The sequence below is a fragment of the Rattus norvegicus genome, chromosome 19 (assembly GCF_021556685.1).
Source record: "Rattus norvegicus strain SHRSP/BbbUtx chromosome 19, alternate assembly SHRSP_T2T, whole genome shotgun sequence".
NCBI classification, from domain to species: Eukaryota; Metazoa; Chordata; class Mammalia; order Rodentia; family Muridae; genus Rattus; species Rattus norvegicus.
Genome location: NC_141552.1, coordinates 36,496,010 through 36,511,768, shown reverse-complemented (window position 1 = coordinate 36,511,768; position 15,759 = coordinate 36,496,010). Strand labels below are relative to the sequence as shown.

General features: G+C 41.5%; 1 protein-coding gene across 1 annotated transcript; it reads right to left on the bottom strand.

The window, feature by feature from the left end:
• Nucleotides 1–4,121: 4,121 nt before the first annotated feature.
• Nucleotides 4,122–9,712, bottom strand: LOC134483306 (uncharacterized). The gene is made up of 6 exons (XM_087596620.1): nt 8,582–9,712; nt 7,394–7,553; nt 6,071–6,214; nt 5,278–5,444; nt 4,451–4,556; nt 4,122–4,327 (listed from the first exon to the last, which is right to left on the bottom strand). Exons 1-5 carry the CDS (start codon nt 8,706–8,708, stop codon nt 4,492–4,494), a joined length of 663 nt encoding a protein of 220 aa, XP_087452746.1. The 5' UTR covers nt 8,709–9,712; the 3' UTR covers nt 4,122–4,327; nt 4,451–4,491.
• Nucleotides 9,713–15,759: the final 6,047 nt, after the last annotated feature.

Below are 15,759 nucleotides of genomic sequence, written 5' to 3'. Positions count from 1 at the left end.
AGCAAGGCCACTTGAAAAGAGAATTTACTATTACTTTATATTATAATTTAAAATCAGGAACAGTGATACCTCCTCAAGTTCTTCAACTCTAACAGTTTGTTTTAGTTATCAGAGGTGAGGTTGTTTGAATAACAAAGGTTCGGGGTGTCAGTATGAAGAAGTGAGACCTTGTTGAAATAGATGTGGCCTTGTCTGAGGAAGTGTGTCACTGTGGGAGAATTGAGACTCTCTTCCTGGCTACCCATGACACAGCCTTCTCCTGTTGGCATTTAGTACAGGTTGGAAACCCATGGTCAATCCAAAGCCAAGACTATCTGGAAGCCATGATGCTCCTGCCAAGATGATAATGGGCTGAACCTTTGAAACTGTAACTCAAACCCAATTAAAGTTGTCCTTTATAACTGTTGTCCTTTATAAAAAGCGTTTTGGTCACTGTGTGTTTTCACAGTAATAGAAACCCAAATTAAGATTCTCTGCTTTAAAAAAAAAAGATTCTCTGCTTTTTGTTTTTCTGGATGAACTTAAGAAGTGAGAAAGCAAGGTCTGAAAACAAGCCTGTAACAAGTTTGATGTGAATTTGTTAAAATTTCATTTAATTGCATTAAATGTATACATAACTTTGGTAAAATATCCATTTTTATGGTTTTATTCCTAGCTATCCATGAGCATGAGATTTCTTTCCTTCCAATGATAACTACCTCTGTTTTTTTCTTCAGATTTCAAGACCATGTTATATAAGGTTTTCACACATATAGTTATAGTTAGATCATGGATTTTTATATTCTTTGTGGCTAGTATAAACTGTTTGCTTTCCTCATTTCCTTCTCAGCCTGCTTATCATTTCAATAAATACAGCTTCTGACTTTTTTTAGTTCATTTTGTATCTAGTCACAATCCTAAAGTTGATTATCAGCTGTAGAATGTTTCTGGTGGACCCTTTGGCATATCTTATACTTTCGCATTATGTCCACATAGCAATAATTTGCCTTTTTCTTTCCCATTGGTAACTCCTTCATTCTTTATGGATTTTAGAGTTCTCGATATAAATTCAAGCTCTATCTTGAATTGATATAGACAGAGTGAATAGCTCTGTCTTGGCCCTGATTTTAGTGAAATTGGTATAAGATTTTCTCCATTAAATTTGATGTTGCCTATTGGCTTTGTGTTTATTGCTTTTATTATGCATAGGTATGTACCTTGTATCCCTCTACTCTGTAGGACTTTTAACAGGAAAGTGTGTAGACTATTTTAGGATCTATTAAGATAATAATGAGGTTATATTCAGTGGGGTTATATTGGTATATTTCATTAGTGGATGTTCCTATATTGAATCACTCCTGAATCCCTGAGAAGAAGCCTACTTGATCATAGTAGGTGATTTGTTTGATGTGATCTTGGATTCTGCGTGTGAGTATTTAAATGAATCAGCGACCATCAATGTTCATGATGGAACTTTCTCTCTAATTCCCTTTTTAATGTTTACTATTGTGTGGTTTAGACACCAGGTTGATAATGGCCTCAGAGGAGGATTTTGGCAATGTTCCCTCTCTTTCAATTCAGTGGAATAATTGAAGCACTGTTGTTATTAGTTCTTCACTAGAAGTCTGGTTGAACGGATGCATTAAAGCCATGTGGCCCTGATATTTTTTTTAATTTTTGGGGTGGCAGCCTTTAATGACTATCTATTGTCTTATAGAATTATTCAGTTACCTTCCCAGATCTGGATTTAACTTGGTAACTGATATCTGTGTAGAAAAATCACCAATGTCAAGCAGAGTTTTCAGTGTTCTGGTTAAAGGCCTCTGAAGTAATCCCTAATGATTGTTGAATTCACCCAGTGTTTATTGTTATGTCCCACTTTTCATTTCTGATTTTGTTAATTTATGTATTATCTCTCTGGTGTGTAGTTAGTTTGAGGAGGGGGTTGTTTCTCTTGTGAATCTTCTCAAAAAGCAGCTCTTGCTTTGCTTGGCTCTTTGTATTCTTCTCTCTGTTTGTAATTGATTGATTTTAGTCCTGAGTTTATTTCCTACCATCAAATCGTACCAGACTCTCTATAGGATGAGGATTTGCCTCACCTTGGTAAGAGCAGCATCAATAAATGAAGCTTATGCTGCTCTCTGTAGTGGTGATGACATCACAATCTCACTGTAAACCATGCACACCCTGGTTTCAGGCTGTATTAAAGTATCCCACCATTTCAGTGTTCCCTGCAAGGTGCCAGGTGCCATGGGACAGTAGTAACATAATTCTCCATGCACATCGACAGTTTTCACCAGGGCCTTCTGAATCATTTTATAAAAATTTACAGTGAGTTCATAGGTGCACAAACACACACACACACACACACACACACACACACACACACACTCTGTACTGACATGGTACACATTCTTTGCACACCAAAAATAAAGTGAGCATTAATGAAAACACACCAATAATGGAATTGATGGAGGGAACTGCGGGGAAGCTGGGACTTAAAGTTACTTAAAGGCCCTGTGCAGGCTCTCCTTTTGTTGGAGGCAAAACTTCAAGGGCAATGGGGTTCTTTATTTTCTTCCTCTACAACATACAGGGAGGGGTAGGGAGGAACATAGGACTTTGAGCATGTTTGGCAAGTACTGTAACACTGAATTAATTCCTAGGGCTGGAACCCTATTAACGTTCTACAAAATTACAGGGCAGGCTGGATGAAGACACTCATCTGACAATGTGGACATCTCAAGACAGGCACTGAACAATGGCTGACAGACTTGTCTGAAGACTGGAAATGAAGGCCCCTCTGACTATGCTGTACTCTAAGGACAGTTTATTCAGGTAAGGGATGACATGAACTATTGCCTCACGTCACAGATGTCAGTAGAAATTATCCAAGGTGTTGTAGGCTGCAGGTAGCATTAACAGGATGAATCACACTGTGTTGTGAAGACTTATAAAGTATGCGTATGTGTAGCAAGACCCAGGCCTCTCGCAATTTCTAAGATAGTACCTGAGAACCTCCATATAGTAGTAATATGATAGTGTGTTGTAAATGTAGTTCCGACTAGTTTTTATTGTGACACAGATGACTCTTTTTGTGCCATGGTCTGCTTATAATGAATGACTAGAAAACCTAAGCTTGACAACAACCAAAGACTACATTGCTTCTCTAGCTGCTGAGCTTTTAGAAGCCCTGGTGTGACAGCAAGCTTTGGTGGACATTCTGGATTGGTCCTTCTGTACTTTAACTCTCTGAGTCACCTCCACTCTTAGTAAGTTAGTTCAATTCCATAAATTGGAAATCTGTCACCTGGAAAAAATACATTCTCAATATGATCCCAGATTGGCCATGGAAAAAGGGTAGCTTGAACTGTCCCACCTAGGTTCTGGGCCTGCACAGGCCTGCTCTCCAAAGGAAACGTGTGTTCACAGCTGTAGGCTGCATTCACTGTGGATGCTCTTGAGGTTCCTCTCTAAACTGCTTAGATTAAGATAATTTTCTTGCTATCAAAGAATTCATTATGCCAAGCTGGCTTACAGGAAGCTGGTTTCTATTCTGTATTTTATCAGATGTGCATAATACATATGGTCATCATTGACAACAGGTGAAAGATCTGCTCTAATATGGAAACTAAGTGATGCTGGAGGATGATCCTGACCCACAATGAGCCGAGGGAACACCTGAGCCCTGTAGGGATGTCTGGCAACCTAACACATTGAGCATGCACAGCTCAGTAAGTTACCTGAGAATACACATCTCCTGAGATCTCTCTAATTGTAGGTGATCCTGTCAACCTAATACAGCACATCATGTGGAATAACAAAAGCCACCTGCAGGAGCTGTGGTGATGACTCACAGGTTAGAGAATCTGCTGCTCTCTCTGAAGAACCACATGGACCCTAACAATTGGGTAAAGCATGTCAGTGATTACATCATAAAGTGTGTGTCTGAGAAACAGCCACATTATCCTCACAAAAGACACTGTCACACTGGGTACCCCTTGGTGACTTTGAATTCACTTATTAGCCCAGGCTCCATGGAACATGCAGAGATCCATCTCTAGCTGTCAGTTCTAAGTCCACGGGGGGGGGGGGGGGGGCAGAATCCTTGAGTAAGAATGATGGTCTTAAGAGTCAGGAGATAGAATTCAATTTTTATTCATAAGAAATACATTTTACAAAGAAACAGGATGAAAATGAATAAATATAAATATTTTAAAGTATTTGAAAAGTGAAAAATAGTAACAAGAACATTTAGGAATATTTAGAAGCATAGATGTATTGCTGTTTCTCCTCTTGCACACATAATGAAAGGCGGTCCCCCAAGTTGTCTCTCAAGTGGTGTTTTCTGAAAAAGAAAGGGAGTAAGACCTCAATCATTCAGACTGGCTTAGTGATATATAAATTAAGGGTCTCTAAGAAATGACAAATTAACTATGAGGAAGAATATTCATCTAAAATATGTTGTTACCATTCAGGATGTTGGTCATCAGGGACTCCTGAGAAAGCAACTTATTCCTCAGGAAGCTCTCTTACTGGTGTGTGTCCAATTTCAGCTCTCTTGTACTTTTTGAGACCTGGGAGAGGAAGGCAGTTATTCAGACACTGATTTGGTGTGGAAATGCAAGGAGATGTCAGAATGCTGCCTTCTACCACCTCAGTTCTATTGGACAGTCGACATGGACCTTGTAACTGATAACATTGTTGCTAACTCTGTGGGCAGGGCAAAATCTCCAGCAACCCTCACAGTAATGTGGGCTGCCAATCTGGGACCCAGACTTTTACCAGTGCAAACCAAGAACAGGGCAATGGGAAGAGACCTCATTGGGTTGAAGGAAGAATGGAGACATCCATATGTCACCAAGGTTAAAGCCAATGAAAAGAACTACTTTGACATTTGCACTTGGTTCTTATCCCAGAAAGGTGCTTCCTACAAAAGAGGTCACATGACCACAGAGTGTCATTTGTCAAAGGACCAAGAACTTTTTCAAACCTCTACAGAGCATCCAGTCTATCACGTGGATATGCGATAATATGATATGTTATTCATCTATCACCGTTTCTAGACTGCAGCTTCAAAAAGAGCAGCAAAATATACTTGCAAAATAATTCAGTTTCTGAAAAGTGGTTAACTTCCCAGAATACTTGTGCATAGGCAGAGCAATGAACAATTCCATTACATGAGATGGTTGGCTGGTTGTGAGTGTAAATTAGAAAGGAGGTAGGAGGAAGCAAAGATGAATCAAATTGGCAAATTTTATCAGATATTGTTAAGCTAACACAGCTGCTTGACCCTACCAGATGATGCTGGGTCTGGAGGTTGCTGGTCTTTATCGATCTTGTTGAATTCAACCAAATATTTCTGGATCGGTACCCAATCGGGATGTACCTCCTTGCTCTCCTGCTTCAGTGGGACCAACTTCTTCCTAAATGTGTTCTCCATCAGGAGCTGGCTGAGCAGGTTTCTGGAAAAACATTTTGCATAGTAAGATCATGCTGCGCCTTTCTTCCATTCCTACTCCCAAGTCCCACTAACTCTACCAGGCCCCAGATACCCATGAAGACTTAATAGGATACATCTCGATACATATATGGCTGCTGCACAAACCACCAAGAGTGAATTCAGGGAAGAATAAATTGTTTCGCCCAAGCACCAATTAATGTCCACATCTCTCAAAAAGAACATGGATCTACAACTATCTATGAAAGCCCAATGCATAGGGGCAAATCAATTAGTAGGCCAACACCCTCAAAGGAGGTCAGTAGAAACAAGAGAAGGTCATCCTAACCATGTGGTCCACGCACTGAGTGTTGTAAAACCTGGTGTGACACCACAGGTCCAGGTCAGCCTAATAAACTTCTGCTGACTTCAATCAGTACTGTTCTATCTAGAGCCTTCTGAAGATGCCTAGACAATCCTGGGATGAGTAACAGTCTTTTGTGGAACTGAAAACTGAGTCCTAATGACCCTGGCACACTGATGTGTAAACAGCACAAGAGATAGAACCAGAGCTGAAGACTGTCCAATCCAGAACAAAGAAAGTCAGAAATGGCCATTCCACAGGTGATAGCCTTTCTGACCAGGACTTACCTAGAGAAGGTCATCTCCTTCTTCAGCTTATGGTTGTTCTCATGGATCTCAGTGTTCTCCATCACTAAGTTGTGCAGAATTGACATGACCGCCTCCTCCATTCTCTCCAGGTCTTCATAATATGGATTTGGCCTGAAGTGTGGCCTGGCCCCAATGATAGAATACAATGAACATCAGCATTTAGGAATATATGAACTCAGGGTGGGTCCTGTACTACACCAGTCCTGGAAGGACAACTTCTGAATTCTACATATTGGATCTTCTTCAGCTTCAGAAACCTGTTTTTCTGCATCCACCACACCAGAATCTCAGCATCCAGATGGAGGGTTCCCTGGCTCCCTTTGTTCAATCAAGAGGAAATCTGCAGTCAAGCCAGTTGAGCTATCAAGAGCCTAGGCCACACCTCTCCATGCTCCCCAAAACCCAACACACCCAGAAACCGGTGATTTCTTTTTTCCTGTCCTGATAACAGACCACATATCAACCCAAAATTATAATCTGCACAACGAATACAAATGTACAGACAATTGTGGCCACATAGGCAAAGAACTGAGCTGTTGACAGTGGGGCTCCCAGAACAAAGCATTCACATCACCATGAAAGTGTTACAGGTAAATACTCAGGCTAAGACATAGACACCTAGATTCCAAGTGTGAAGGGAAATATAAACATATAAAAGTTGTGCATATGAATTTGGATGTATACACACAGACTCACAGACTGAGACACATGCACACAAAAAAATGAGAAAAGCAAACAGAGTCAGAGAAAGAGAAAGACAAATATGGAAACAGAGAGCACTGTGAGAACCAGGAGAAATGCATGCACCATTGCTGTCTCAGAGGGCAAGACACACAGACAATAACAAACAGGCCTGAGCCTGAGACCTTCTAGTCAAGCATTGAGATGAACAGTTTGGGACCAGGACCCTCAGGCTGCTGCCTGGATCTTCCAGCACTCAGTCACCTGCCTAGCAAGTACAGAGACTCACCATAAACTCACTGCAATTACAATCTTGCAAAGTCACCAGCTGTCAAGGGCTTTCCAAATGCACACTGGGAACTCACTCTCCCTCACTTTATTCCTAAATTCTTCATTCAGAACACAAATCCTGCTTTTCAATAAATGGAAGCAGATGAGTCCATTTTCCATCTCGCTCCTCAGGAAGGGTCAGGTTCTGAATCTCCTCTATACGGGAGGTGAGGTTTAGCACAGGGTGGTTAGGGAGGCACAGCTTTCTAGAACCCAAAACCTTAATAGGCTAAGATGAAGGTGACCTTGCAGACCCAGGAATGAAACAAGAGCATTTGGAGTGATTCATACCTGTTGTTCATGGATCTCTCTGTCAGAAACTTCAGGCGATCTCTCAGGTCATTTCTCTCCTCGGTAATGAGCTGCAGCTCTTTATTCAGCCTCTCCTTTTCCTTCTTGGCCTGCTTCTTGCTTAGGGCAGTTCCAGGTGATGATGTTTCTCTCCCAGCGTCTGTAGGTAGAAGAACACAAGTGAACATGCATGGGGAGAATGCATAGAGTGTACATAGACCACAGTGAGGCCTAAATAGGAGAACAAGCCTAGAACCCAGTGTCATTGCTAGGCGATTGGCCTATGCTTAAGAGACCTCCTCAGGGGATCTTAGTTCTCCCACTACTCTATAGAGACCAAGAGATGTAAGCAGCCAGGTGTTCCCTATGCCGGACATCACGTGCTTACATGTACCACAGAGAAGGCTTCTCCAGGATTATTATCAGCTGAACAGGGTACAGCTTTATTTCAGGACCCTCACCCCTGTGGTTTCAGAACTCAGATTATAAATTCACCATCCACAAAACTTGAGTGATTGGGGACACTCAGATATCCTACCCCGATACTCTAGGCCAACAACTTTGGATTTAAAAAGCGTTCACGGGGAGGACATGGTCAACAGACTTATCAATTCCACTAATTGAAACAAAAATGCCCCAGAAGTGCCAGTAGGTTACAGGCTGAACCTTAGTCTACCCATTCCAAACAGTTTTGGTATTGAAGAAAAATGTTTGTAACACACAACCTCTAATATATAAAGCTAAGGATGACCCTTCCAGTTAGAGGAAGTCAGAGGAGTTCTAAGAACGCAAGGTCACTGCCACGGAGCACAATTCTCTCCCTGTTACTACTGTCATATATCCACTGTATTTAAAGAAGCAATGAGAGTGAAATACATTATTGCCCTGTCTAAATTCAGAAAAGTTGGACCCTCCATGACTCCTGATGGTGTTATTATATCAATGTAACCTAATAAATGCACTGTAAAAGTAAAGGCCAGAAATTCACGGAATAATAGCATTGGCCTTACCATACCCTCCCTGTGGGAAACTAAAGTTCTGAAATCCTTGGCTGTAAGGAATTGTGATATTCATGGAAATTCAATTCCTTTGCAGATGCTCCAGTTGTTGTGGCCCATTGCTAGAAAGGTCAGCTTAAGCCTGCAGCCACCCTGACAGGAAGCTCGACATAAACTGCCCAGAACTTACTCAACATTCCCCAGAAGCGCTGTCTTTGTCCATCATTACTTTGAGACGAAAGGCCATACTCCTTCACTCTAGTCTCTCCACAATCGATGTTCCCCCTCCCAAAACGCTTGCAAAGATGGGAAAACATGTCTTAGGATGTATCTGCCAGACTTGGACTGAGAGAAACTAGGGCACTTGTTGTCACTACAACACTGGTGACATCACAGAGGATGCCAAGAATTCTCTAGGAGACAATAGAGTGTCCAAGAAGGGACAGCTGACGTCATGGGGAACAGACTTTGCCTCCCTGCTAATAATCTCCCTGTACTGAGCATAGGCAGAGGTGCCCTTTCCAGGAGACTATCCTGGGGCAGAGCCACTGAGCATCTCCTGCTTCCAAAGCCAAATTTTCCTCAAGGCTTGATTATAAAAATCTTAGTAATTCCTATGCATCTAAATGAATGTTTCCTTCCATATCTTGCCCAAAAGTGTCTCATCCAAACTAGATTTTATCCTCATTTACCAATGTTAGCCATTAAAAATTCCTGAGATTTCACACCAGTCAAAAGTTTCTCCTTCCTAATTATGTACAGGTGCTTGAAATCACATCAAGAAATAGCCTGCATGGTAGGTTACAACATGGGTGTATGTTAGGGGAACACTCATGAAGCCTTATGCTTAGCATTCAACAGTTGACACAAAATCCCTTAGGAGAAAGAGTTGAAATCATGATGGTGCTAGGAACAGTGTGGAGACCAGTTGGCAGAGGAAAGTGAAATATTGGAACCACTAGTGAAGGCACCCTGATGCTGCTTGTGGGGTTCTCCTCTCTGCACCAATGTCACCAAAGAAGCATTGCTCACAGGCCTCTGTAAGATGTACCATGAGCTTCTATCAGGAAAATAAAGTAGTCAACAGATAAAGGGGGTGCAGATAACGGTGTAAGACAAGGCTATAAACATCCCTAAGTGGATAGAGCAAGGTCCCAGCACCTGTACTCTGGGTCATGGCCGACCCCACCAAAGGCCAAAACATCGATCATAGTAAAAAATTAGTACTTTATTGAATGCACACACTAATACTGATTGATCAGATCCATAGCCCAGATTTTGGGGGGCAGATCCATGGCCCTAAATATCTTTCTCTCAACTTATATAGCAAAACATAAGAAAGAAAGAAAAAAGAAAAAGTCAAAACAAAAAGCTCAAGCTTCTCATATGAGGATTGCGGGAAGTGTTATCTGGTGGTCAGTTCTGATTAGACATTTTATATAGAACAGTGCACAGTGACCCTTATATAAAGCTGTTTGCAATATTGAAATTTTAAAAATACTCATCCAGAACATACAGAAGAGGAAAGGATGTGATCACCATGTCCTTGCTCTCTATCAGGTTATTTTTCTGCGTCCTTGATTGTCAGGCATAGAACAGCAACAATCTGAAATAGCTGGTGGACATGGAAAAAAGTGGCTAAAACTATAGTTGTGGGTTACACACCTCAACTGTCAAAGGCTAATGCTGTCCTCACAGTCCTTGGAGGCCACTCTTGTAAGACTATCTATTGGAAAGTGGAAGCAGGTTTATCTGAGCTCAAAGTGAACCTGGCCAGCCAGGGAGAGGGCAACATGTGATACTTGAGACCCTGTCTAAAACCAGCACAGAAACACACACTTCATTCGAAGCATCATCTACGAATTCTCAATTTTTTACCATTCTCTCAATACCAGTCTTTCACTCTGGAATGGTAGAAAAGAACTGGGAATGATCTTTCTACTCTGAGGACCTTGATCTCTCTCTCCTTAGGTGCACATTAAGAATGCACGCAAATGGGTATCACCACCTAAACAGCTTAGGATCATCTACTCAGTATATCTAGCATAACACTGTGCCTATGACAATCTCAAGCTTCCCTGAGTGTTGCTGCCCCAGCAAGAAGTGTGAAGTACTGAGGCCAAACCCCAGGGATCCTTTCAAGGGGTTAGAAGAAAGTCATCAGAGATACTCCACTTCTTTGTCCTTAGAGTAAATCAAGCTGACACAATGTGAACCTGGTGGGCTGTTTAACCAATCATCTTTCTCCCAACCCCACTGTTCTGAGTTCAGTCCATTGCCCTTTCTGAGTTCAGTCCATTGCAGAATTCATGCCCCACCATCCTAGATACTGATTTAGTGATATGTAATAATTATTCAAACCTATGCATTAAATTTTGTCATTTTGTTAATATTTGTGGTTTTCATAGTCTTTTTTGATTAACTATCCTAGTTTTGTTCATTTATTTCCTATGTTCTCTCCTATTTTATCCTTCCCTTCAAACTAAAGTATTCCTTTTAGGATCCTCTAGAGAGCTGTCTTACTGGTTGTACATATTTTGTTAAATTTATTTTTAGTGTGCATTAGTCAGCACAGTAGCTGTGCAGCTGCCTGCCCTCCATGGTATCAGATCTACTTTCCAAACAATAACGCTCAACTCTTACTGACTGTGTAGCATCTTGGATGCTCTTTGTTCCCCTTGGACAGCCCTCAGGACCAGGCTGTCCAATCCCTTAACCATGGCTGCTGTCCTCTTCCTCTCTCCTCTCCATCACACACATTCTTCCTTTATTCTCTGGCAGCTTCTTCTTCCTTCTTCCCTCCTCATGATCCTCTCTAGCAAAGCCCCCAGAAACTCACCTCCCCCATCTCTCTGCTGTGCAGCTGTTGGCTGTTGGCTTCTTTATAATCACAGTTAACTGGTAGCAGGGTCAGTTTTGGGGGGTTAACCAGTCTTGAGATCTACAAATTAGAATTAAAATACAAGCAGAATTAGGCCAATACACTACAGGGAATTCTTTTGTTTTGGTTTAATTTTTCTTTTACCTTTTTGCTTTTTATTTTATTTTTGGCTATTTTTATTAATTTGTTATTTTATTTATTTATATTTCAAATGTGGCCCCCTTTCCAGTATCCCCTCATCAACCTTACTTCCCATTTAGGCTCAGCTTTGCCTATATGACAGTGCTCCCCTCCCATACATATCCATTCCCACCTCACACCTCTAGGATCTCTATTTGGTGGGGCAACAGGTCTCACCAGAGCCAAGGGACTACCACTGCATTAATGCCAGTTAAGTCAATCCTCTTCTACAGAGTTACCTAGAACCATAGACCCATCCTTGTATACACTTTGACTGGCAGTTTGATCACTAGGAGCTGGGGGATTGGTGACAGAGGGTCTGGTTAGATATTAAAGACCAATGGCTGCTGCTTTCTCTTCTTTTTCTGGTTGTAGGTGAAATTATGTTTGTGTGCTTCTCTTTTTTGAAATATTTCAGAGATGATTAATTTCTTGGTTTTTCTTGGGTACAGTTTAGCTCATTGTCTTGGAGTTTTCCTCCTATTATCCTCTGTTGTGCTCTCTTAAAGAAAAATATTGTTTAAATTTGGTTTTGTCGTGAAATATCTTGGTTTCTGCATTCATGGTGATTGAAAATTATGCTGGGTATAGGAGCCTGGGTCTGCATTACATCTGCCCAAGTTTTTCTGGCTTTTGGAGTCTCTGTTCAGAAGTCTGGTGTAATTCAGATAGGTCTGAATTCATTTGTTACTGGATATTTATACCTTACCCCTTTTAATGTTCTTTCTTTGATCTGTCCATTTAGTGTTTTAATTATTTTGTGAATGGAGGAATTTTTTCTGGTATAAATAATTTGGCATTCTGTAGGCTTGTTGTACCTTTATGGCCTTTTCTTTCTTTACCTTATGGAAGTTTTCTGCTATGATTTGTTGAATATGCCTACAGGACTTATGAACTGGAAATCTTAATTCTCTTCTGTATCTATTATCGTTTGTTTTGTACTATTAATTGTCTCCTGAAATTCATGGAGTTTTGGATTCAATAAACCATACATGTTTATCTGAGATGGGTATTGTGTGCTTTGTGGTATGACCTCCTTGACCCCAAATTTTCCATTTACTATACCGTTGGATAATGAGACTTGGTCAGGAATGGTGACCTCTTGCCATAAAGTATATGAAAATAGGTAGGTTAATTTATGTGTGTCAAGTATCAGTAGTCTCCTGGGTGGTTTTGGTTCCTGGTTGGCCACATGCAACTGTTTGATGTTCCTTGGGATTCCCATGATGATGCACTCAGTCATGACAGCAATCAATCAGAATCCTTGTCAAAAACTTGATTTATATAATAGAGAGAAAATTACTAAGATATGTTACAAGGTATTTGATCACACTGTGATCTCAAAGAATGTATTATTTACTGAACATCTATTGTGTGGTTTAGCATCGCCATGGCACAGACATTTAACACAAGAGTAGTTTGTTTACTGTAAACATGGACTTTATTTCGGTAAGGCTAACCTACCACACACCTTTGTTGCAAAGCTAAAAGCTGCACTTACGTTCAGAGATGATCAAGGAAAGACCTGAAAGGAAATGAAGATAACTAAGGCAATGGAAAGACTTTGGGTTGAAGGATTTTTAGAAAGTGTGCAGAGGGAACAAGAATGCTCTTCTTCTGGGAGATCAGTGAATTAGGAAGGACAGTTGGGAATTGACTTTCGAATCTGACTCCTGAGACTTCACTGGTAAAATTAATGTCTGAAATTTTGTGTTTTAAAACAATACATTGGCTCTGCAGCTTTTGGCAAGGCCCATGGACAGAGAGATCACATCAGCTGGGAACAATCTGAAAAGAAGTCAGGTTTCTTTAAGTCACCTGAGAAGTCCTCGAGGAGAGAGGAATGAAAGGGCAGCACCATAATAGAAGGCTTCAGGATCTCGTATAGTGCTATTCTAGAAGCCTTGAAAATAGAAGCAGTAAATGTAAAGCTAAATGACTTCACAGGTATTAGCTCAATTCTGGTTGTGATTATTTCATATTGGCATTTTATACTTGATTCTTTTTTTTAAATTTAAAAAAGGAGTTTCATATGCACTCATTGATAAGTGGCTATTAGCCCAAATGCTTGAATTGCCCTAGATGCACAGAACACATGAAATGGATGATCAAAATTCGAATGCTTCACTCCTTCTTTAAAAGGGGAACAAGAATACCCTTGGCAGGTAATAGGGAGGCAAAGTTTAGAACAGAGGCAGAAGGAACACCCATTCAGAGCCTGCCCCACATGTGGCCCATACATATACAGCCACCAAACTAGACAAGATGGATGAAGAAAAGAGATGCTGGCTGACAGGAACCGGATGTAGATCTCTGCTGTGAGACACAGCCAGAATACAGCAAATACATAGGCGAATGCCAGCAGCAAACCAGAGAACTGAGAACGGGACCCCTGTTGAAGGAATCAGAGAAAGGACTGAAAGAGCTTGAGGGGGCCCAAGACCCCATATGAACAAAAATGCCAACCAACCAGAGCTTCCAGGGACTAAGCCACTACTCAAAGACTATACATGGACTGACCCTGGACTCTAACCTCATAGGTAGCAATGAATAGCCTAGTAAGAGCACCAGTGGAAGGGGAAGCCCTTGGTCGTGCCAAGACTGAACACCCAGTGAACATGATTGTTGGGGGGAGGGGGGGTAATGGTGGGAGGATGGGGAGGGGAACAACCATATAGAAGGAGTGTGGGAGGGGTTAGGGGGATGTTGGCCCGGAAACCGGAAAAGGGAATAACAATCGAAATGTAAATAAAAATTTCTCAAGTTAATAAAGAAAAAAAAAACAGGAAAAAAAAAAGGAGCCTTCAGTTTTAATTCGAGGCTGTCTTAGAATCACAAAATCCTTACAACCCCTGTATGGCGCCCGGCATCTAATACTATGGGGTTAGAGATTCTACTTTTAACTTCATCACCATCGACAGCTTCCATTTAACCAGCAGGTTCCATGCCAGGCAGACACTGAGCAGGTTGTATGTTCTGTTCATCTCCACAGCAACCCAATTCAGCAGAAACACCTCCATTTTACATGTAAAGAAACCTCAGCTCAAAGCAAATGAGTATCAGGGTCCCCTCAGTCCCACTGGCTGTCACTTAGACCCACATCCTTCTCTGTAAAGGGAAGCGATGGGCCTGATGTGGGCTGTGCAAGCTGACTCTGCTGAGATGGTCAATGCTATTCTTGACCCTGGGAGAATTTAAGACAAGGTGACCCCACAGACTCCTCAGATAGATTCTGCCTCTGGGTTCTAGGGTGGGACACAGGATCCCTTGCTGTGGGTTTCTACTCATCTGAGGAGTCTGCTCCCATGTGTCAGCTTCTATGGCAGTGGTTCTCAACATTACTAGAGCTGCAACACTTTAATACAGCTCTTCATACTGTGGTCACCCCCACCATAAAATTATTTCATTGCTACTTTATAACTGATATTGCTAGTCTTATAAATCATAATACGCAAGGTATCCGATATCAAAGTATCTGTGTAATGTCTGTGAAGTGGTTGTGTCCCACAGGTTGAGAAACATTGCCCTGTAAACATTTTTTTTTAGGAAAGGCCTTCATCTCAGAATGACCTGGAGTAGTTGTAACAGCAGAGAAACCCTGAAGTAGCAACAAGTTTTAGCAGACACCAAGGCTGCTTGCCTTAATGACAAAAGAGATTGCTGGCTAAAGGCACAATCTCAAATCACTGTCCTCAGGACATTTCTTGCCTCAGTTTTCCCCCATTAAAATTCTACTTGTACTTATCTGTCCAGGAAGCCGGTTCCTGTAGTCTCTAATACAGACAGAATGCTAAAGGCAAGAATGTTTTCCCTCTGTCGGCCCACAGTCACTTCTACAGAAGTAAGTTCAAATCCCCCGAGGGTAAATGTGTGTCTCTCACATAGTGTGTGAGACTTTAAATGTCATCCCTTTGAGTTGACAAAAACCTACTCTCACTTCAGATTTACAGCTGACCAACACTTAGTTTCAGAAGAAAACAGAGGCTGGCCAGGCCTGCACAGTCAGATCCCCTCCCTGCCTGGGATGATCCCACCCACAGTAGACTTCAGCTTCACCTAGCAGCTGTTATCAGAAAAATCTGACCTTAAGGTTCTGAAGTCCATTCGTCTATGTATTTGCTGTATTCTGGGTGTGTCTCTCAGGAGAGATCTACATACCATTCCTGTCAGCCTGCATTTATTTGCTTCGTCCATCTTATCTATTTGGGTGGCTGTATATGTATGGGCCACATGTGGGGCAGGCCTTGAATGGGTGTTCCTTCTGCTTCTGTTCTGCAATATTATATCAGGCCATAGAAGACCTCATA